This window comes from Candoia aspera, chromosome 5, assembly GCF_035149785.1.
Source record: "Candoia aspera isolate rCanAsp1 chromosome 5, rCanAsp1.hap2, whole genome shotgun sequence".
Lineage (NCBI taxonomy): Eukaryota > Metazoa > Chordata > Lepidosauria > Squamata > Boidae > Candoia > Candoia aspera.
This window is the reverse complement of record NC_086157.1, coordinates 92793406-92816164: the sequence shown is the minus strand read 5'-3', so window position 1 is coordinate 92816164 and position 22759 is coordinate 92793406. Positions and strand designations below refer to the sequence as shown.

Sequence of the window (22759 nt, the reverse complement as noted above, 5' to 3'; positions counted from 1 at the left end):
CACAAGCAGTTGGGAATGCAAATTGTGATCATGTGACCACAGGATGCTGAGATGGTCGTAAATGCAAGGATTGGTTGCAAAGCTGTTTCTTCTACACTGTCATAACTTCAAAACAAGGCAGTTGGTAAGCAAGGGCTACCTGTACAAACTTTCTGAATTAAATTAATATATTTTTCCCAACCCCAAATTGCACACTTAATGTTCGATAGACTTTACTAAGCTAGTAATTATAATCTTACCTTCACAATCAGTGCAGTTTAACAGTCTAATCCTAAATCTTAGGCTTCAGAAACTTGGATTTGCCCGGATCCTGTCTCTGGGATTGTTCTTTAATGCTTAATTTTATTTCAAGCATTACAAAAAATTGATTTATTATGTGCCATCAAGTCATTTTCGACTCCTAGCCGCCACATAAATAGGTTTTCTTCATATTGATCTATCCCTAACCAGTTCTTTCAAGTCTCCCAGTTGTGCACTCATTGCCACTGTAACTGAGTCCATCCACCTTGCTGCTGGTCGTCGTTTTCTCTTTCCTAGCATTAGAGCCTTTTCCAGAGAGCTGGGCCTTCACATAATGTGTCCAAAGTAGGATAATTTGAGCCTACAGTAGTCATTACAAAAAGTACAAAATACAAAAATATTCTATAGAAAAAGTTAGAAATGGGCATATAATTAGAATTTGCTTTAAATACTATTAATGCATTACTTAATCTTGTAAAATTTATACTGATCAAATCCTTCTAAAGATGATGCATTTCTATTGATATTTATCATATACTTTTTTCTGTTTGCAAATTAGTCCTTGTTAGTCAATGAGATTATCTTAAACCAAGATAATAAATTGGCCCACCTCAGGAAACCATTCATGAGCAGTCTGCTAGTTAAAACTTGCATGTTTTAGAAAGTGGCCTTAAAACCCCATAAACTTTAGAACACAATCCAATGCATGTCTACTTAGAAACAAGGGCTCTTGTTCCTTTTTTCATTTATCATTAGTGTTAAAATTTCATGTCCAAAAAGTTTTTGACTTCCACAAACATAATCAATTTGTGCAAAATCCTTGTTATGATTATGGCATGGGTACATAATATTACTGTAATGATTGCCTATTCAAAATCACCATCAGACTCACACAGGGCTTTCATGGATATCTGATTTAATAATGAATAGTATGCAGGATCACAAGCAAAGCTGAGAATAATAAAAGCACAGGATGTCTCCCAATAAATCCCCAAGCAACTCCCAATCCCTCCCCCCAAAGTCAGTACAATTCCATGCCCCAGGTGCCCCTAACGGTTCCTGCCGGTCTGCGGGAAACGTCCTTGACAAGGCGAGATAACCCAAACATGCATTCCTCATTCTTCACTCCTCGCATTGCAGCCTGGTACAAGGAACAGGAGCAGCCCCCTCCCATACAGCAACTCATGTCAGCCCCATGGCATGGGAACCCATTACAATGTTGTTCAGGAACATTGGAACAGTAACCATGGCAATTACAGAGGTAGCTGTCAACCATCAATCAATAAATCTAACCTATTTGGAGGGGGAAAAGTGCAAGATAGCTGAAAGAAGTGGACTTAATTGATTGGTGCACGAAACTCATTGGCCAAAACACTTTTTGGCAGGCAAAAAAAGGAACAAGAGCTGAAACAAGTTTGACTGAATTGAATTCAGTAGGATATATTCCCAAATACAGTCCATATGCAGGAGATTGCATTTTTAGAATGCAGTAAGGTCTATTATACTCCATCTTTTTCTCCCCAGACAAGTATGTATATAGTCTTAATTTCATTTAAAATAAATCAGCATTTATTCTGCAAGTTTTTGTAGTATGTTACTTTAAAAAGCAACACAATCTGCTTACTGTACTTTTATTAACCTTTCTGAAATACTGTCTCTGAAGTGTCATGGCTCTGTTCAGTTGATAATGTTAAATATAATTGTTTTCTCTGAAATTTTCTGGGCTCTTGGTGATGCTATAATAGAACCCATAAATAATTTTCCCTAGGGTGATGCTATAATAGGATCCATAAATAATTTTCCCTGTTCTTTGTTTCCATTTAACTTGGGGGTGGGGAACCTGTAGTCCCTGGCTCACTCTTGTGACTTTCTTGTGTTTAAAAAGCATGTATAATGTTTTAATGAGCCAAAAATGTTGAATGTTTGAAGGTATACATATACTTTTCTAAATGAATGGTAAAATAGCCTCCTTTAAAGTTGTGTTTATAAATTTTCTCAAAAGCTTTCTTAATCAATGTACTTATAATGCAATAAATACCATTGTTATTCACTATAAATCCTAATGATTTTTTTCCACAGCTAATATGTAAATAGTACATTTTCTCATCACCGTCTCAACTAGCAATATTTTGCCACTCTGAATCTAATTTCCCTCCCCTTTACTAATACCTACATTTGAAGAGACCCAGAGGACCAGGTTAGGGACAGATTGTCATGGAAAAGGTCTATGTGGTCACTAAGAATCAACACCAACTTGATAGCACATAATCAGTCAATCAATAACTAACATCTGTTGTTATTGTTATGAAAAACATAAATGTTATAATAGTTACAGAAGTGAGCAATACTGTTCCAATCTCTAAATATTCCAGAACTGATTTTTGTTTCATTCTAATAAGACATATTGAAATGTTCTTACTATATCACTCAATCATATCAACATACTCATATAGTATGTTCACACATAAGCTGTATAGTAGCTTTCCAGCCTGAAACTCCTATTATCCTCTTGTATATTCTGCCCATGTCAAGACTCACATGACTACCATTCCATTTGCCCAAATTTTCTGATCTGCCAATGAAAACCAAGCAGGATGTGAGGAAGAGAGATGTTCATACTCTATATACTTGCCAGGATGCAACTGTGACTGACAGGTCTGTTGCTTTGTGAAACCATAGTGCTTGCAAAGAACTGACAGCCAATCATCATGTGATCTACCTAGCCAATAGGTAAGTACAAAGATGGCTCAATCAGTGGATGTTTGTCTGATGGCCAGCATGGAATGCCTCATTCCTCCCCTGCCCCCTTCTCACCAAAAGTAACCATTTCCCTTCTGTAAAAACAAAGAAACATTTTCAAGTGCTTTTCATAGAGGCAGTCTGCCAAGCCGCCTATTCTGCCCTAAATCTGGAGCCCTTAACTTGGTACTGATTCTAGCCATAACAATAGGATGATGGGAGGTGTGTTAATCATCCAATGCAAAACAATAGTGAAATGCTGTTGCTTCTGAGGCAGTGTGAACAATTGTTGCAGCCTAAGCCAAAAATCCAGACTAAGTACAGGGTAGCAAAGAGATACAGGAAGACCTTTTCTCCCTATCATCCACTTCTCCTAACCCGGATACGGTAACCGTCTTGGTTCTCCAAGCATGGGTCTCTTTTGTTAAAATATATTTATTTATTTCTGCTCACAATTGATCATGCTAGTTCTAACTCCTATACCAATGGTTCCCAATATGTAGAATGATGGTGCTTCATAAGGGTGCTGAAGGTGATTCTTGGTACAACCACCACCATTTTTTTAAAATGCCCTAAATCACAAAACTTTGTTCTTGTTCAAAATTGCACATATTTAAGTGACAACACCAAAAATATCATAAGATATGGCAATCTTTTAAGAACATTAAAAATGGATGTGGTAGACATCATCTGAGCAGGATACATGTGCCATGCTGCCTATAGATGCTATGGTGCTTTGTGCTATTGGAAACTAATAGGAAGCCAGTACAGGGCCTGCAATACAAGTGTAATATGATCCCACTGACATGTATGGGATAACTAATTCATCTTTAATGACGACAGATGTATATACCTCAAGGTAGCAGATAGAAAAGTGGTCAGAGTTACTATGATTACAGTTGGTATAGAAAGAGTATATTATTTTTTGGAAAGATTATGAATACTTCAGTGAGTTCATAGAGGTTATACCTTTTGAGTACAAGTTCATAATTTATTGTTGACTTAGTACTTTTCTAGAAAGCAGTGCTATATACACCCTTGACACATGGTAACTCCATGGGCATATCCATGCAGTTTTCTGGCAGTAATATAAAGTAGTTTACCATTCAACTTTCTGGTCTAGCCTATATCTTGGAATTCTTTGGTGGTTCCCCTTCAGAGTACTGTTCTAAGCAGACCCAGGTAAGGCTTAGCTTATCATCCCAGACAAGGTTGGCAAAATATTCTCACCTGCTGAAGTACAGTGCTGGAAGATGCTGTCATTTCCACAAACCCTGTTCAGTTGCACACTGATATACCCTAGTTCTAGCAGATTTAGGGGGGCAAAAGGTCGGGGGGAATACAGGAATGGGTTCATCTTTAAGGTTTATATTATGAATTCGATCTGGAGCAGGTACAAAGTAGGAAGTAGAAGTGAGACACTGGCCAATTTCTGGTGGACCACCTGTTTACCTGTTGCTCATTTAGATTATTTCAAAGGTTGCTTAATGCAGGTTAGGCTCTAACTGCTAAGAGATACTTTGTCAAGTCGTTTGCTTTATACATTAAAATCAATCTGTGGACCTCAGGGATCCTAGTTCAGAAAAGGAAAAAAAAAAAGTACATTGCCAAGACTAAAGGTAGGCTGCATTTACATCAGGTATTGTTCTCCCTTTGATGTACTACTCAACCTCACATCATTGATACAGATTGACACACTGAGCAAGGGGAAAAAGGTGTTGCTCCCCTAGTAAAGATTTAATTATATCGTGCAACACCAATGCAGCAGTGCAGTGAAGTCGATCTGTGCTTCTAAGGATTCCAGCGCTTGAAACAGCCAAAACCGAACCGCAAGGAGAAGGTAGGAAACCAGGAAGCCCTGCCGGTGAAGGAGAACGGGTTTGGGGGTGTGAAAAGCTAGCCCAGAAGGTTGGGATCGACCGCACCGCCCGGTGAGTGGCCGCTTCTCTCACTAGGTGGCGCCGCCACCTCCAACACGGCTCTTTTTTCTCTTTCCCACAGAGCCGCCCGGCGCCGAGACCATCCCGAGGCCGCTGGAAATTGGCTCCTGCTGCAGCGGACGCGGAGACCGGCGCGGACCAGCGCGTTCCCTCCGCCGGAGCTGCGAACTCGGGGAAAGAGACGCCGCGGCGGCGGCGGCGGCCGCCGTTGGAATGCAGCGCGGGGAGCAGCGCAGCTGGCTCAGGACGCCCTCCGCCTGGGCTGCCCTTTTCCTCCTCTCGTGCTGCGCCCGGGGTGAGTGAGTTGCTGAGCGGGACCGGGGAGCCGGAGGAAGAGCAGCTCCTGCTGCTCCTGCCGCCGCCTCTTCCCCGTTTGGGGCGGGAAAGGAAAAGGCAGCAGCGGTCGCGGCAGAAGAGCTGCTTTCTACTCGCCAGCTCTGCCCGCGCGCCCGCCCGAGAAGGGAACCGGATGCGGCGGGAGCTTCGCCCTGCCTTGAACTTTGTTCGCGGGATAGGCTGACGGAGAACCAAGGGAAGTCACCTGCCCTTCGCCCCTCGGCGTTGCTCGGGCGGACGCTATTTCCTGTCCCGCCTCGATTTAGCGCTGCAGCCCGCCCGGCGGGGGAAAGAGTCCGGAGTCCAGCCCCCAAGCCCTTGTTTTTCTGAGATTGTGGGGGAAGAGCTAACCCCGGAAACGAGTTGCAAACCCCGGAGGGGCTCTACTCCCAGCCCTTGAGCCAGAAAGCTGGCAGGGCGTGAAATTTGCTGCCCCCGCTGGTGATCCTTCTTCTGCCACCGATGCGAGGATGGGAAACTCGCTGGCCTCATTTATGGCGTGCAGGACACCTTAAAGGCAGGGATGGGTGGGTTCCCCGTGTGTCTCCCCTCACACCAAATCAGTCAGAGGGGAGACGTCTCTCCTCCATTCTCCTTAACATGGGATGGGGCAAAGGCAAGTTTTGATGGATGGCTAGCACGGCAGATTTAGCCGTCTGTTAAAATCTCTCTGGGTTTGGTCCCGCTGGAGCTCCGTTTTTGTGCACAAGAAGCAGCCTATAAACGCACCCTCCCTGCCTCTTTGCTGTTTTTCTGGGGCGGGATATGGTCTTTTCCAGGGGTATCACCTTGTTAGTGCAACGGGTCTTTCCTCATTCAGCTAGGTCTTTGAGAGTGGAATTGCAATGATAGCAGGTGGGCACAGGCTGAACTGGCTTGGAATTTACACACTGATTATTTATGTATAAATTGTAAAGAAAAAAGCAAATCAGTTTCAGATATGCTAGAAAACAGAGTGTGTTCCCACAGTATGCATATAATTAACCTCCATGTGTGGGCCATGTGATTCAGTAGCCAAGGTTGATAGTTTCCCTATGTCTGTGTCTGTTACCAAACCCAGAATAAATGTCATGTCTAGTTAGCATTAACCTGTATTTGAGGCATGGTTTCATGGTTTTTCATTAGTTCAAAATTCTGGTTAGAAAGGGCAGCTGCTGTAAGTTTGGGCAACACAATTAACTATAGAAAAGCCACTAGGGAGCTTCTTGAGATGGCAACAAAGAACTGGTAGATATATTCACCTTGATGAGATGGAGTTGTCAAATGTTTCTGTGACCTCTCTGTCATAGGATAGCTATACTGTTAAAGGATTTAAGAGGAGCCAGTATCTACCTGAGGAAAACTGAGAGACCTGTATTAAGATGCTCTGGAGCCAGCAGAATATTTGCAAATGCTATATTTACAGTACCATAAATTAAATTAGTAAGATTTAATTATATGATGGCATCTTATTTGAAAAAAGATAAAAACATTTCTCTATTATTGTAGCAAAATACTTTTTTAAATATTTATTTTATTTGTATGTCCCTAGCTTCAACTGACTTCTGGCATTAAGTGGATGGCATTTTCAAACTAGCTTTTGCCTTATTGAATGTTGAAAGGGAATTATCATTTATCTTTTTGTCTCTTAGTACCATTTCCTACCCAGGTTTTGTACACTGAAACTCTCTTAAGCGTAAAAATGGAGAAACTAGCAATGTGTAAGCATAAAGTGTTATCAGGCAGTGGGTAAAAATTGGCTAGTTGGATCTCTTCTTTTGATTTTCCTTCCTGTTTCTGTTATCTGGTGACCCAGATACCATACTGTATATGTGAGGCCAAGAAAGCCAAGGTGCAGTATAAATATAAGAACCACTTCCCTTCACCCTGATTTTCTAGAGCAGGTGTTATTATTTTGTACCCACAAACACGAGATTTTTCCTCTAAGAACAGACATTTACTTATTCTATGCAGTGTAATATATAACCAATTAAGATTGTCATGTTACATCACAGAACTATTACTGGAAGATAAATAAAAGAAACTATCCAAACACATGTTGATTCAAACAAGAGTAAAACGTCTCCAAGGAAAGGAGAAAAATGAAGGATACTCATTAATATTATTTTGGTGTGTTTTTGCACAGGCTTTAATGGTAATAGTAGCATTCACAGAGCACCTATAACTTTCTAACTGCTATATAAAAATTAAAATGTAAAATAATGTCTGTAGGCCTTACAAAACATAATACATAAGGGAAAATAATGGGGACAAAAAGGGGAAGCAAATATATTAAGTTCCAGTTTTTGAAGTTGTATAATTTCACTTATGCTGTTTGGCATACACAGAGAAAAAGCCGTTTCTGAGATCTGCCACTGCCTTTTGTGTATTTTTCAGTTATATAAAAAAACCTAGGAGGAAGCCTGATAAACTTCTGTGATTCATTCTGATGGTGTCCTTTCATTTGTAGAGAAGCTTTTGATCCAATAGGCTTGTCCTATTCATAGAGGAGGGGAGGCTGTTGATTCCCCGTTTCCCCTGAAGACTGGCTGCTGAAAATGTGCTACCGACAGCAATAGGGGGCTTTCAGATCAGCAAGAAAGACAGTGTTAAGGCACAAGGGGAGAAATGGATGAGAATCCTTTCTGTGTTGCAAGAGGCCCCTGCTAGTTCAAATGGAAGATGGTCACAGTGTAGGCACTGTTAAAATCATATCACTTAAATGTTAGTAATCACAAATGTTATCTGGAAACATATCGCACATCATTGTTTCTTCTTTTACTGATGTTTGGGTTATCTTATTTCATGAAGCCAAATAAGACCACCCATACAGGCCTAGGAGAACTCAAGATTTAAATGTTCAAAAAATCTGCAGTCCTGTACACATTTATCTCTGCCTAAATCCCATCAAACTCAGTGGTGTTACTTCTGAATAATACATAAACCAACACTCTTAGTTAAATAATTAAATCATTTTCTCTGGAACTTTCAGTTGTAGAAATCTAAAAGTAAGCTTGTATATCTGCTGAGCTGAAGCCTCAGTCTCATTATTCATTAAGTGATGGTCTGGGAATATGTTTTATTTAGGTAGTATTCACTTTAGATACCTAAGTGTATTGTATAATTTACCAAACCAACAGAGAAAAGGATTGGAAAAGAGGAAAGGGAAATAAAAATTTGATCCACATGTACATGCAAAAGGGAATTTGCATGTGATACTCATTTGGATTCAACTTTTGATATGAGGCACTGGAGCAGTAAGCAAAAAAATGAGAGAAGTGCTGACTCAAACTAGAAAGGAAATGGCCTATGTATGTTTAGCAGTGTAAACATGACTAAAGTGAATTTTATATCCACATCTGTGTTAGTGAGTCCCCTTGAACTCAACAGGTCTAATTTGCATAGTACTGCATTATTGAAATAGAAGCTAGATTTATTTACAGGGTTTCTTTGATAGTGCTAAGTTTTTAAAGAAAATATGCTTTATATGGTTTAGCTGTGTAATTCTTAATTAGATTCATGCTATATTAATATAGGATTCTGTGCTATTTGAGATATTTAAAAGTTATGTGATGTGCACCCTTAGTCTCACCTGCATTTTAATTCATGTTTAGTTACTTAAATTATGATCAGCATGAAAAAACAAGAACAGGAACAACAAACTCCCAAGAAGAATAAGTTTTTGGAAAAGAGATTTTGTAAAAGTTAAAATTCTCCAATGAAGGTTTTTTTTTATGTTGATCTTGATACTGTAATTTTGAAAATGACATTGAGTTTGCTTGTGCAAAGTCTGTTTTTCAAAATGTAACAAAAACTCTTGCAACCTGATTTAAAAATACGGTGTCTCATCAAAAGTAAATCCCATTTATTTTAATAATAGTTACACATGGGAGTCTAATTCTAGAACATTTTGAAATAATTTAAGGAATTTACATAGATGGATTTAAGGCAGCCAAATGTAAGATGTAGATGATCGCTTGACAGTATATGGATACTTACCACATGATCTTATGAGTTTATTGCTATTTTCTCATCATCTAAATATTTTTTTCCGTGTGGCATTATTTACCATAATCTGCATTAAGTCCTGGGGGTATACAATAAAACCCCTTAGGACAGATGGTGCACACTCATCATCTCCCAAATGCTCTCCAGAAAAGTTATTTTTTATTAACTAGTAATATTTTTGATTATTCAGGCATAATCTAAATAAAATTAAGAATGCAATCAGTGCCCTTGCCTAAGTTTGCTAATAGGGTGGATAAAGAAAGTCAAGCTGAAATTAAATCTAGACAGTATTGTGGGTCAATAGGAGACTGCACTTGGGAATTCATGTTCAGCGTGTTTAGAACAGGATTACACTCCTCCTGAAAGAGCAGATCCACAGTTTAGAATGTTGTTGCTGGACTGAAAGATGGTGGTTGCGTAGAGTACATTTGCTCTTTAGTCTTTTATTGCTCTAATATGTGGAAAACAAGGAACACAGAAAAGGAAATAAATTTGCTTATAATACAAATAAAAACATCAACGTCAGCATTAAACTTTGAACATACAGAATAACCCTGGTCAACCTTTCCAGAATGTGAATAGAAAGCCATTTCATAGGCACAGATTCAAAAACACCTATCTTCAAGACTGCAAACTGGGGGTGATACTCTCTTTCCCTCATAAAATAATAACCTTTCTCGCTATCCCTCATGCTCAGTAAATCCATAATTCTGCCTCTGTGAGTTATTGGGGAAGTACAAGGCAGAGCGGATGAGAAAGAAGAGTAAAAGGAGAAGCAGTAGAAAAGAAAGTAGAAGAAGAGAACTGCAAAGGAAAAACTGGCCTAGCGTGGTGGTCTGGTAGTTCTTAAATAATGGAGATGATGAAAGCAGCATGGAGGAGAAGTTCTATTCTTGCCACTGTACAGCTGGCACTGGTAAGCCCTCAAAGCTGCAGCTGTCATTGTGGAGCAATTTGGCAGAAAGTCAGCGGGGAGAGGAGAGTCTCAGCAGAGTTGTGTAGGGCTTGGAACATCACCAGGCTGTCATGTGAATGTGCCAAGAAATGCAAACCTGTGGAATTGGTGATTGTTGTGGTTGCCTGACCAGGCCAATAGAAGTAGGTGGTCAGAGAAGGCTGGCAACAGGAAAGGACTGGACAGTCAGAGGAGACCTGGAAGGCTACAGGCTATGCAACATTGGCAGTTGCTTCACCTGTCCCCTGTTACTGGTTTGTAGAAAAGACCATTGTCATGTTTTGTGAGTCACGTTTTATGAGATGGGTGGGTGGGTAAGTGGGTGGGTGGAGAGATACATACATACATACATACATACATACATACTGAGGTAGTAACAAAGAGACTTCCGTCCATCCCTCTAACTTCCAGAAAAACAACTTCTGATTGAAGTGCACAGGTATATTTAACTTGAGCAGATGGTCCTAAAGGTAATCTGATCCAAGTCATGGAAGGCTTGAATTATTCTCGGAAACAAAGAGATAGCTGGTGCGGCACCTAAATCAGTGGCGTAATACTGCTAAAGCAATTCTGACCTATCAGTTGTGCTACCACATTCTGCTATGGCTGAAATAGGTTAAACAGTTTACTTCTTACTTAGGATATTAAGTTTAAATGATTTCAGACTTAAAATTGTTAATTCCTGAAAAATGTATTTTCCATAAGGGAATTCGTGCTTTACATATAATAGTGCAATTCGAGTGATTCATAAATCATATTATTATGAGATCTGTGTAACAATTTCATTAAAAGAAATATCAAAACACCCTTCTTTAAAACAGCTCTACAGTGACATATACACAAATGACATATAAAGAATAAAATTATAAACTATTCATTTAACTGAGGTGAAAGGGCAGAGAAGAAATCAAGGAAAGCCCTTGTCACGTAAGTTCAATTTAAGGCAAACTTGTGTTGCCCAGGATGCAAGAACAGGCAGCTAAATGAGTATCCAGACTGCAGACTGCCCAATTCTCCCAGAATGTTTCTCCAAATAGCCCTAGGTGGAAGCAGTCTGTTCCTGAGGTGAACTGTTGGAGCCAGCAGCATATCTTGTAAACAGAAGCTACAAATGCATGGAAATGAGCTTCTCTGAATAACCCAGCTGCAGTACTCTGCACTAGCTGTTACCTTTGAACCACTCAAGGGCACATTACAGTAATCTGATGTTGAAGTTTCCAACGCATGTTCAGAAAGGTGGCCACCTTAACAGCGAATAATAGGGTTATTTAGCACAATACTACGTACCTGCTCCTGCAAGGGGAGTGGAACCATACCCAGAATGCTACTCAACTGACTCAGTCTTCTGCTTTAGCCAATTTGCTTTTATCCAGCCCACTGTTGTATCCAAGCGTAGGTCTGATTGTACACAACCACACCTGACAGGTATAACAGCAATAAAACCTTGCTGCAAGTCTTCTAATGACTGTGTCTAACTGCTTCTTGTAGATTGTAATTTGCTTTAGAAATGAAATATACTGCCAGTATGTATTTAGGTGAACCGTTCTGTAGCCAGACTTGAAGATGGTCTCAAATTATTCAGGATGATTTTAAAGCAGGATAAGAAAAAATGATGAGAGTAAGAATCACAAGAACAAATAAGATTCAGTGTAAGCGAATTCAAAATAATGTATATTAAATAAAACATCTTAAATCATGAAAATATTAATTAGTTGTAATTACTTCGAAAAACTTATTGAGGTTGTGACAGTTCATTGGACTAACTCAACTGTATTGGTAAATTCTGTGCTATGTATTATTCCATTACTTATCAAATAAATTTGAACTATTGTAAAATAGTTCTGCTCATCGTATATAAAAAAGGATATCAAGGCCTTAGGAAGAGCACACACAGCAAAACGAAAGAGTACAAAACCATAGTTTGTGTCTTGAATATTGTTGTCTTTTCTGATGCTGAGTTCAGCACTACCTCTTCCCACCTCAAATCTAATTTAAAAATCTAATTTGGTTGTATGGCAAACCTGTTTTCAAAATATGCCAGATAGTATTGCTTCTGTCTATCTTAGGACTTGAAGATCTTTAACTGCAAACGTTTGGGAAGCATATTAGTGGTGGTTCTGCTGCTGTTCTGATCGTGGCCAGAACAATGGCAGCTCTCTCCTAGACTCGCTCTCCTGGCATTGTTTCAGGAAAAGTGGAGCATGAACAATTCCTCCCTCTGAAGGAGTGAGTCCTTTCTAATAAATACAAATGTTAAGCTTAGCCTAAAGGTAAAGGGACTATCGGTATGCCATGTACATTATTGAAAAGTGAAGTGCTAGTTGACAAAGGTATGTGTGTATTTATATATGTATAGGTTTTCTTTTGACTTGAAGCTATATAAATTGGCTTCACATCAGACCAATAATTTTTTATTCCAGGAAGCATGGGAATAAGTCACACTAGACTAAGCAATACTAATTTTAAACGTAATTATCTCATGCTTGAATAAGACTATAACAGACCTTCTACCCATTTAAGAGATACTATTGTCTAAATTGCTTTTTAAATTCTGTGTAAACATAATTTGTTGTATTTTAAAAAATGAGGTACAGATTTGAGAGAAAGCTAACTTTGATGCCCTTTTTTACAGCTTTAATTCTACATGTTGCTGCTGAAAATGAAAAGGATTGGACTGAACTCCTGTCAGAGGTACTAAATTTTTGTCAGAAGAGAACAGGAAGCTTTGAAAAGATTTACCTGTAAAATGTGTCAAGTTTTGATATAAATAGGTTTGCTTGAAATGGAAAAGAAGTTCTTCACAGCTCTGATTGTGAACTGCCTTGTAATCTCATATTTTAAAGTTCTGTTTTGACACCCATCGTGCTTACTGTCCATTAAGTCCATTGGAGTTGGGCTGCTTATAAATTCAAACAAAGAAAATTAAAAATACTGTTTATGTATGGTTCCATATATGTGGAAAGACACTTCATGTCACAGCAGGGGATAGCACTTAGCCCAGCTTTGCTAGTACTTGGATGGGAGACCACCAGGATATGCCATGGCTACTCAGTAGACTGAGAATACTTTCCTTCATATATTGTGTGGCTATTCCCTACTGCCAACATTACCTTCATAAGTGTGACCCCACTTCATCAGATGTATATTGTGTGTGTGTGTGTATGCATATTGTTGCATATATTTTCTATATACAGTGTATATACTCTGTGTGTGTGTGTATGTATATGTATATATATATATGATTTTTTAAAAATCCATTCAATCATGTCCAATTCTCAGAGACTGCCTGGACAAGACCCTGCAATTTTCTTGGCGAGGATTTTACGAAGTGGTTTGCCATTGTCTCCTTCCTAGGGCTGAGAGAGTGACTGGCCCAAGGTCACCCAGCTGGCTTTGTGCCTTAGGCAGGACTAGAACTCAGGGTCTCCCGGTTTCTAGCCTGTTGCCTTAACCACTACACCAAACTGACTCTATATAGTGTGTGTGTGTGTGTGCGTGTGTGTCGCTCTTCTTAAGTAATATGTCGTTCTTACATTGTTAGAAATGTTATACACGTGGTGGATTTCGGTGCTGCTGCTTATTCCCAGGAGGGAGGGAGCGCATTCCAGGCAGATAAAAGGATTCACAGTCTGGAAGCAGTTGCTGGGAAAGTTAAGAGGTTCAAGGTAGCTCCTCCTTAGAGTCTCCCAGGTTATTTACCCTTAGGTCAGTTAGAGTAGCTTTAGTCTGGCAAGATTCTGTCTGTATGGTGTAAGCAAATAAAGAACTAGAGTTTGAATATACTGACTCTTCGCTATTCTTGGGCTGAGCCCGACATACATTAAGTGTTTTTCAATATTTTTCGTATTTTATTGTCTGAAATATTTATGCTATTTGAATTTTAAACTATATTATATTTATTTTTATGGAAGATATATTGTACATTAAAAACAATCTTTAAATGTATTAAATATTCAATTCTGCATGCTCCCTATACAAAATACTCTTAACAACACTGACTGTCTAATTGCTGGGCATATTTTTTATCATTTTTATCTTCAGTCCCACTTAAGTTACCCTAATCTGTTTATTACATTAGAAATACTGAATGATTTATCTCATTGGCTGTCATAGTTTAATTATTTTAAAAACTTGCTTTTTGCAAAAAAAAGTCCCTAAACAATTACACAAACCACCTTTTAAAAACAAGCTGCCAAAAAGAGTGATAGCAATAACCAATCTGATGTGCACAATAGGTTATTGAATTATTTTAAGGACTAAAATATATAACTTCTCAGTGAAAGCTCAATAGGGATCTAAACTCTGTAAAGGAATTCTACAGAAGGTGTCATAAAAGCGCATAAAGTGATATAGGACAAGGCTTTTCCCAGCAACATTAGTAACATTCATTATAGAGAAGAGGCTTTTCCCAGATGGTGTGTAGGCATTCAGTGACCTGAATTGGACTTGGAAACTAATAAACAGTGTTAATGAACTTGGTTCTACACTCCAGCCAGTAATGAAGCAAAACCATCCTAAATGTGTTTTGAATTGAAAGGTAATCCTTAATAAAGCACATTATAGACATCTAAGTGGGCTATTAACCAATGCATTGCCTTGACTTAGGGAAAAATTGCATCACTTTTATCAGCCAAAATTTGTAACATTGTAATATTAGCCACCAGAGACAATTAAAAAAAATTACCAAATTTATATTGGGAACTGAAGAATCAGAGCAAGGTCTGAAGGATGCTATCATCCCAGGCTGTTTACCTGACATTCTTAAAGAAGTATAATAATGTTGGGAATAAATATCTCACCAGTTTCTTGTGTCAGTATGTAATATAGCCAAGTACTATATTACATACTGCAAAGCACTGAAAAATGAAACTCCTCTTGTCCACAAAAAACAGCAGAGAGACAAGAGGCACAAATTCAGAAAGGGTTCACAATATTTATACATAAGATAGATATACTGAGAAATCAGACTTTAGAAAAAAGCACCTTAAAAGAATAGCGGAAATGGAAATCCAGGAATTAGGATAATATATTTAGAGCTATATAATAATGCAATCCAGTTATTGGGGTAGGAATACAGAAGCAGGCCTATGGAGATTAAAGAGAGGATGGCTTCTAAAGGGATAGCCTGCAACCCAGCCTGCCCAGCCTGAATGATCCCATGGCTTGCCTGGGTGGTCCTCCTTTGGCCAGCACTTGGGGAAAAGTCTCCTCAGCAGTCTCTCATGGCACTCATTGAAGAGAGCTTCTTCCAATGTGACCTCTGCAGAAGAAGGCTAAGAGGGGCTGTGGAGCAAGGCTAGGCAACGCATCATGGTAGCATCACTTCAGTCCCAGAAGCAAGAGACCACATTGCTTCCGAAAGCAGCTTTGAGGTGATGCTTAATTCGAAGCTTCATCCAAGCATCCAAGCCAAGCTACACTTTGAAGGTCTGCACAGTCCTGATCTAGGTATATATGTATGCACTCTCCTACCCTGTAGAACCTACAGCTACATACAGTACCTACCTACCTCAGGACAAGCATATTCATATTAATTCAATTAATAGTTAAAATTAATTGCATGTAAAATACAGGTAGTCCTCAGTTAATGATGATGATTGGGCCCAGAATTTCCTTCACTAAGTGATGCAGTCATAAAGCACGATGTCACATGACTACTCCGCTTAGTGACAGCAAGTCTGGCACTTCCAGTTGCTGTCATTAAGCAAATGTGCCATCAATTAGCGTGATGCCACGTGGTCGCCCTTTGCAAGCTCCTGCCAGCATCCCCATTGACTCTGCTTGTGGGAAGCCGGAGGTGAAGGTTGCAAATGGTGATCATGTGACTTTGAGACACTGCAACTCCATAATTGTGAGCCAGTCGCCGAGCGTCCGGATTATGATTATATGGCCCCAGGGACGCTGCAATGGCTGGAACTTCAAGGACCGGTCGTAAGTACCACTTGTTCAGCATTGTTGTAAGTTTGAACAGTCATTGAATGAGTGGTTGTTAAGTGAGGACCACCTGTAAAGTGTTCACCTTTCAAAACAGACCCTTCCCAAAACAGCTAGCAAAATGTAATACCTGGAAATGCAAGCAGCCTGCATAAACTTAATATCTAGAAATGCAAATATTCTCTGCTTGAACATTTCTAGTACTTACACTTCTGAAAGAGGCTCCATCAAATAATATTATGTAAATTTATATGGCTTCAGCAAAGGATCGTTACCTTGTCGTGGTGCTGGAGCTTGAGCACCTCAATGATGCCATGAGCTAAACCGTGAAGGGCCACCCAAGACGGGAAGGTCATGACAGAGAGGTCAGACTAAATGCGATCCCTGGGGAACGTAATGGCAACCCACCCCAGTATTCTTGCCGTGAAAACTAAATGGATCAGTACAACCAGAGATATGTCGGTATACCATCGGAAGATGAGACTCCCAGGTCGGAAGATGGTCAAAATGCTACTGGGGAGGAACAGAGGATGAGTTCAACTAGCCCCAGACGTGATGACGCAGCTAGCTCAAAGCCGAAAGGACGGCTAGCGGCCGACGGTGCTGGTGGTGAACGGCGAATCTGATGTTCTAAGGATCAACACACCATTGGAACCTGGAATGTAAGATCTATGAGCCAGGGCAAATTGGATGTGGTTATTGGTGAGATGTTAAGATTAAAGATAGACATTTTGGGTGTCAGTGAACTGAAATGGACTGGACAACACGCCTAAAAGAGATGTTATTTTCATCACAGGAGACTGGAATGCTAAGGTGGGCAGTCAAATGACACCTGGAATTACAGGTAAGCATGTCCTGGGAGAAGAAAACGAAGCAGGACATAGGCTGATAGAATTTTGCCAAGTGTCTGCGTAACAAACACTCTCTTCCAACAACCTAAGAGACAGCTTTATACATGGACTTCACCAGATGGACAACACCAAAATCAGACTGACTACATCCTTTGCAGCCAAAGATGGCGGACATCTATACAGTCGGTAAAAACAAGACCTGGAGCTGACTGTAGTTCTGATCACAAACTTCTTATTGCACAATTTAGGATCAGACTAAAGAGATTAGGGAAGACCCACAGATCAGCTAGATATGAGCTCACTAATATTCCTAAGGAATATGCAGTGGAGGTGAAGAATAGGTTTAAAGGACTGGACTTAGTAGATAGGGTCCCGGAAGAACTATGGACAGAAGTTTGCAACATTGTTCAGGAGGCGGCAACAAAATACATCCCAAAGAAAGAGAAAACCAAGAAGGCAAAATGGCTGTCTGCTGAGACACTAGAAGTAGCCCAAGAAAGAAGGAAAGCAAAAGGCAACAGTGATAGGGGGAGATATGCCCAATTAAATGCAAAATTCCAGAGGTTAGCCAGAAGAGATAAGGAATTATTTTTAAACAAGCAATGCGTGGAAGTGGAAGAAGACAATAGAATAGGAAGGACAAGAGACCTCTTCCAGAAAATTAGAAACATTGGAGGTAAATTCCAGGCAAAAATGGGTATGATCAAAAACAAAGATGGCAAGGACCTAACAGAAGAAGAAGAGATCAAGAAAAGGTGGCAAGAATATACAGAAGACCTGTATAGGAAGGATAACAATATTGGGGATAGCTTTGACGGTGTGGTCAGTGAGCTAGAGCCAGACATCCTGAAGAGTGAGGTTGAATGGGCCTTAAGAAGCATCGCTAATAACAAGGCAGCAGGAGACGACGGCATCCCAGCTGAACTGTTCAAAATCTTGCAAGATGATGCTGTCAAGGTAATGCATGCTATATGCCAGCAAATTTGGAAAACACAAGAATGGCCATCAGACTGGAAAAAATCAACTTATATCCCCATACCAAAAAAGGGAAACACTAAAGAATGTTCAAACTATCAAACAGTGGCACTCATTTCACATGCCAGTAAGGTAATGCTCAAGATCCTGCAAGGTAGACTTCAGCAATTCATGGAGCGAGAATTGCCAGATGTACAAGCTGGGTTTAGAAAAGGCAGAGGAACTAGGGACCAAATTGCCAATATCCGCTGGATAATGGAAAAAGCCTGGGAGTTTCAGAAAAACATCTATTTCTGTTTGATTGACTATTCTAAAGCCTTTGACTGTGTGGACCATAACAAATTGTGGCAAGTTCTTAGCGGTATGGGGATACCAAGTCATCTTGTCTGCCTCCTGAAGAATCTGTATAACGACCAAGTAGCAACAGTAAGAACAGACCATGGAACAACGGACTGGTTTAGGATTGGGAAAGGAGTATGGCAGGGCTGTATACTCTCACCCTACCTATTCAACTTGTACACAGAACACATCATGCGACATGCTGGGCTTGAGGAATCCAAGGCTGGAGTTAAAATCGCTGGAAGAAACATTAACAGTCTCAGATATGCAGATGATACCACTTGGATGGCTGAAAGCGAAGAGGAACTGAGGAGCCTTATGATGAAGGTGAAAGAAGAAAGTGCAAAAGCTGGCTTGCAGCTAAACCTCAAAAAACCCAAGATTATGGCAACTAGCCTGATTGATAACTGGCAAATAGAGGGAGAAAATGTAGAAGCAGTGAAAGACTTTGTATTTCTAGGTGCGAAGATTACTGCAGATGCTGACTGCAGTCAGGAAATCAGAAGACGCTTCATCCTTGGGAGAAGAGCAATGACCAATCTCGATAAAATAGTTAAGAGCAGAGACATCACACTGAGAACAAAGGTCCACATAGTTAAAGCAATGGTATTCCAAGTAGTAACATATGGCTGCGAGAGCTGGACCGTAAGGAAGGCTGAGAGAAGGAAGATAGATGCTTTGGAACTGTGGTGTTGGAGGAAAATTCTGAGAGTGCCTTGGACTGCAAGAAGATCCAACCAGTCCATCCTCCAGGAAATAAAGCCAGACTGCTCACTTGAGGGAATGATATTCAAGGCAAAACTGAAATACTTTGGCCACATAATGAGAAGACAGGACAGCCTGGAGAAGATGCTGATGCTAGGGAGAGTGGAGGGCAGAAGGAAGAGGGGCCGACCAAGGGCAAGGTGTATGGATGATATTCTAGAGGTGACGGACTCGTCCCTGGGGGAGCTGGGGGTGTTGACGACCGACAGGAAGCTCTGGTGTGGGCTGGTCCATGAAGTCACGAAGAGTCGGAAGAGACTAAATGAATAAACAACAACAACAAATTTATATGGAGTATCTTTTTTGTACTTCTGTATGCACTGCATTACTGAGGAGGGTGGAGGTGCAGACTCTATAAAGCTGGTATGGGTAACCTTTTAGTGGCCAAGGGTCACACTTAACTAGGCTGACCACACGTCCCATTTTTAACATTTCCTGACCATCCCATCGTTTTAACATAAATGTCCATTTTGTCCTGTTTTTTAAAAACGTTGGAGCCATTATTGGAAAAAGTGGGAAAAAATTGAAATTGAAATAAAAAAGGAGGCTGACTTGGCAGTGGTTTTCAATCCAGCTGGAAACCTAGAGGGGGAAACCACAGGAACAGCTGATTGGTGGTGAGCAAGAGGGAGAGTCGCTGCCGCTAATCAGTGTAGTGGAAGATGGTTGGAAAAGCACGCCCAGCAGAAAAGAAGCCAATTGGCTCTCAGGCCAAAACGGCAGGAAGAAAATAAAAGGGCGCGCCAGAGAGGAACAGGTTGTTGGACAACCGTTCACTAGACTCTGTTCCTGTCCTTTTGTCCCAGCCCTCCTGCACTTCTCCAGCCTCCTTCCACCTTGTTCCTCTCCGGGGCTGTCCTCAGCCCTCCTGCACTTCTCCAGCCTCCTGCCGCCTCCTTCCTCTCCTCCGGGGCTGCCCTCAGCTCTCCTGCACTTCTCCAGCCTCCTGCCGCCTCCTTCCTCTCCTCCGGGGCTGCCCTCAGCCCTCCTGCACTTCTCCAGCCTCCTGCCGCCTCCTTCCTCTCCTCCGGGGCTGCCCTCAGCCCTCCTGCACTTCTCCAGACTCCTGCCGCCTCCTTCCTCTCCTCCGTCCCAGCTCGGTGCTGCCCTCAGCCCTCCTGCACTTCTTCTGCCGCCTCCTTCCTCTCCTCCGTCCCAGCTCAGTGCTGCCCTCAGCCCTTCTGCACTTCTTCTGCCGCCTCATTCCTCTCCTCCGTCCCAGCTCGGGGCTGCCCTCTTGCAACCTCTCCGCCCAACGCCACCCCTGCACCAGCCTCTCCAGTCCCAACCATTGCCGCACCTCCCCCTCCTGCACTTTCCCAGATTATTGTCGATAACCGTTTTTATCGTCTTTTTCGTGAATACGGAATATTATATAAGTTTAACCTTGTCCCATTTTGCCATCCTGTTTTTGCCTCAAGGAAATATGGTCAGCCTACACTTAACGTGTATAATAGAATAGAATTTTGGGGAAATTTGAGGGTTGTTTTTTTTTATGGAGATGTGCTTGTTTTAGGATTTACAGTGTCATTTTCCTCCATACCTTACTCTCAAAATGTCAGGAAACTACTTCCTACCTCAAAATGGGAACAATCAGTAGTTTTAGACAGAGGACCCCCTGAATGCCATAAAAGGGACCTTGAGAGGTGTAGACTGCTCACACCTGAAGGGAGGAAGAGAAAGGAAAGGAAAAGCAAAGTGATTACAGGGTTGTAGGAGAAAGTCAGTAAGCACTACCTTTTTAAGTTAGGTCATAGTGAACAAGGATTTGGAATAATAAGTTAAAGTAGCTATACTTTGCAGGTTGGTTGAAAAATACTTTAAACAAATAATTCCATTGTGCCTCTTACGATGCTGCAGTGCTATAAACATAGGTTAGAAAATGCTTCCTCTTGAGTAGTGATATTGTCACACGATCTATAGGCGATTTCAGCGGTATCTGCTACATCAGTTGCTTAGTCACTGCTGAATAGTAGTCAAGATATTTTTAGAACTTGGTTTCCTGGGTGATGGTGTGGTGAACTTTTTGCTCCAAAGCACAGTGCTAAGTTCTGACATCTGTGTACATAGCACTGAATCATTAGATTTTGTTTTGGTTCTTTCAGCTGTATTTAGATTGTAGTATAATTTGGATTTGAGTTTTCCTGTGATGTATGTTCTTATAAATATTTGGCTATAGGGAATTACTTGTAAGAGTAATTCCCTTTAGTTATCTGTGTAAGTTACAATTGATTGTAACAAACAGTAATTTAAAATGGTAAATTTGATCACAGCCAATTTTCTATACTACAATTTCTAATAAAGCGGTATAAAATAATGTACTGCTGAGTCCCCTTTTAATAAAGTTGCTTGATCTGGGGAAAGTGCAGTGTGGTAGCTAAGAATGTGAACAGGGAATTAAAGTCTTAGCTACCAATGCATTTGGCAGCCTTAGGCAAGGTCCTGTTCTCTGCTATATGGAAATAATAAGATTAGCCTAACTTTGCAGGGCTTTTTAAAGAGTTACTGAGTTGGTAGGTATGAAGCTTATTAAATGCTTGAAACATGTGATATATAAAGATTTTTGTTCAAGCTTGTGAATATTTTTTAACCCGTTGTAATTGTCTTAAGAGTGATTTTCCCCCCCTATTTGATTGCATTGTCAGTGTGGCTTTTGGTTTCTTAATACAGATGCCTGGAAAAAGTGGGAATTCAAGTCAAATAAGCAAAGGTAAGTCAACCTGTTTGATATTAAAGTTTATAGTAAGTCTAACAGTCAGGATGGATAATATGTGTTTCATTCATTGTTAGTTTATCCCTGGTAGTACCGTTCTAGGCCTTAATCCTTGTAACTGCTACCAAAAAAATAGTGTTTTGATTGTGTCATAGGATCACATTCTCTTTTCTTTATTGTCACAAGTGCACACTTATAAGAACATAAGAAGACCCACCAGATCAGACCAAGTGTGTGCAGCAACTGATTTCCCTCAGACACCAGCCAGATACCTTTAAGAAGTGTACATGTATAACCAAAGAACAGCAACAACCCTCTGGTTCCTGTTGTTCTGTACTTGATATTAACTGACTTACTGCAGCTGTACTGGGAGGCTGTAAAAACCAGAATAATGAATACCCTCTGCTCTATGAAGTCTAACCCCCTTTCAGTAAAAATATGTTGATTTAACTAGGGCAGGTTGTCCATCTGGCCTAGTACTGTCTATTCCAGGAGCATGAAATGTGGTATCTTACTGATTGCAGCTTCTGCAGTTCTTTGCCATCAACCATGTTGGGAGCTGAAGTCCAAAATATCCGGGCTCAGGGTGGGACCAGCAGTCGGTCTTCATGGATATGGACAAAATTCTTTCCTGTCTCCTGCTGCTGCATTGTGATTATTTTATAATTTTAGTGAAGCTGCAAGGGAATTATACATTAACTGCTGAGCTATAGACTCCTTCTGTTCCCTCTTTCCTCTTCTATTTCTGATTAAGTAATTCTGATAAAATATGCTCCTAAACTTCATCTTGGCATGTTTATATTAATCTCTGCATTAGATTTTTATCTGCTTAATACCATTCTTACCTTGTTATGATTGTGTTTACAAATGAGATGATAAGAAATTATGTTATTGCAAAAAGCATTATGAACTGAAGACTAAACATGGTGATGATAGTACAGTTGGGTCTGCATATTCATGGGATACAGATTCGTGTGCATCATAC

General features: G+C 40.4%; 1 protein-coding gene across 1 annotated transcript in view; it reads left to right on the top strand.

The window, feature by feature from the left end:
* The first annotated feature begins 4983 nt into the window (after window positions 1-4983).
* The window catches only part of B3GLCT (beta 3-glucosyltransferase), a 69335-nt gene continuing 51559 nt past the window's right edge, over window positions 4984-22759 (top strand). Inside the window, exons 1-3 of the mRNA XM_063305710.1 lie at window positions 4984-5214; window positions 12830-12888; window positions 21732-21771. Of these exons, the coding sequence (XP_063161780.1) occupies window positions 5133-5214; window positions 12830-12888; window positions 21732-21771 (181 nt within the window). The 5' untranslated portion in view covers window positions 4984-5132. The remainder of the gene's footprint in view (window positions 5215-12829; window positions 12889-21731; window positions 21772-22759) is intronic.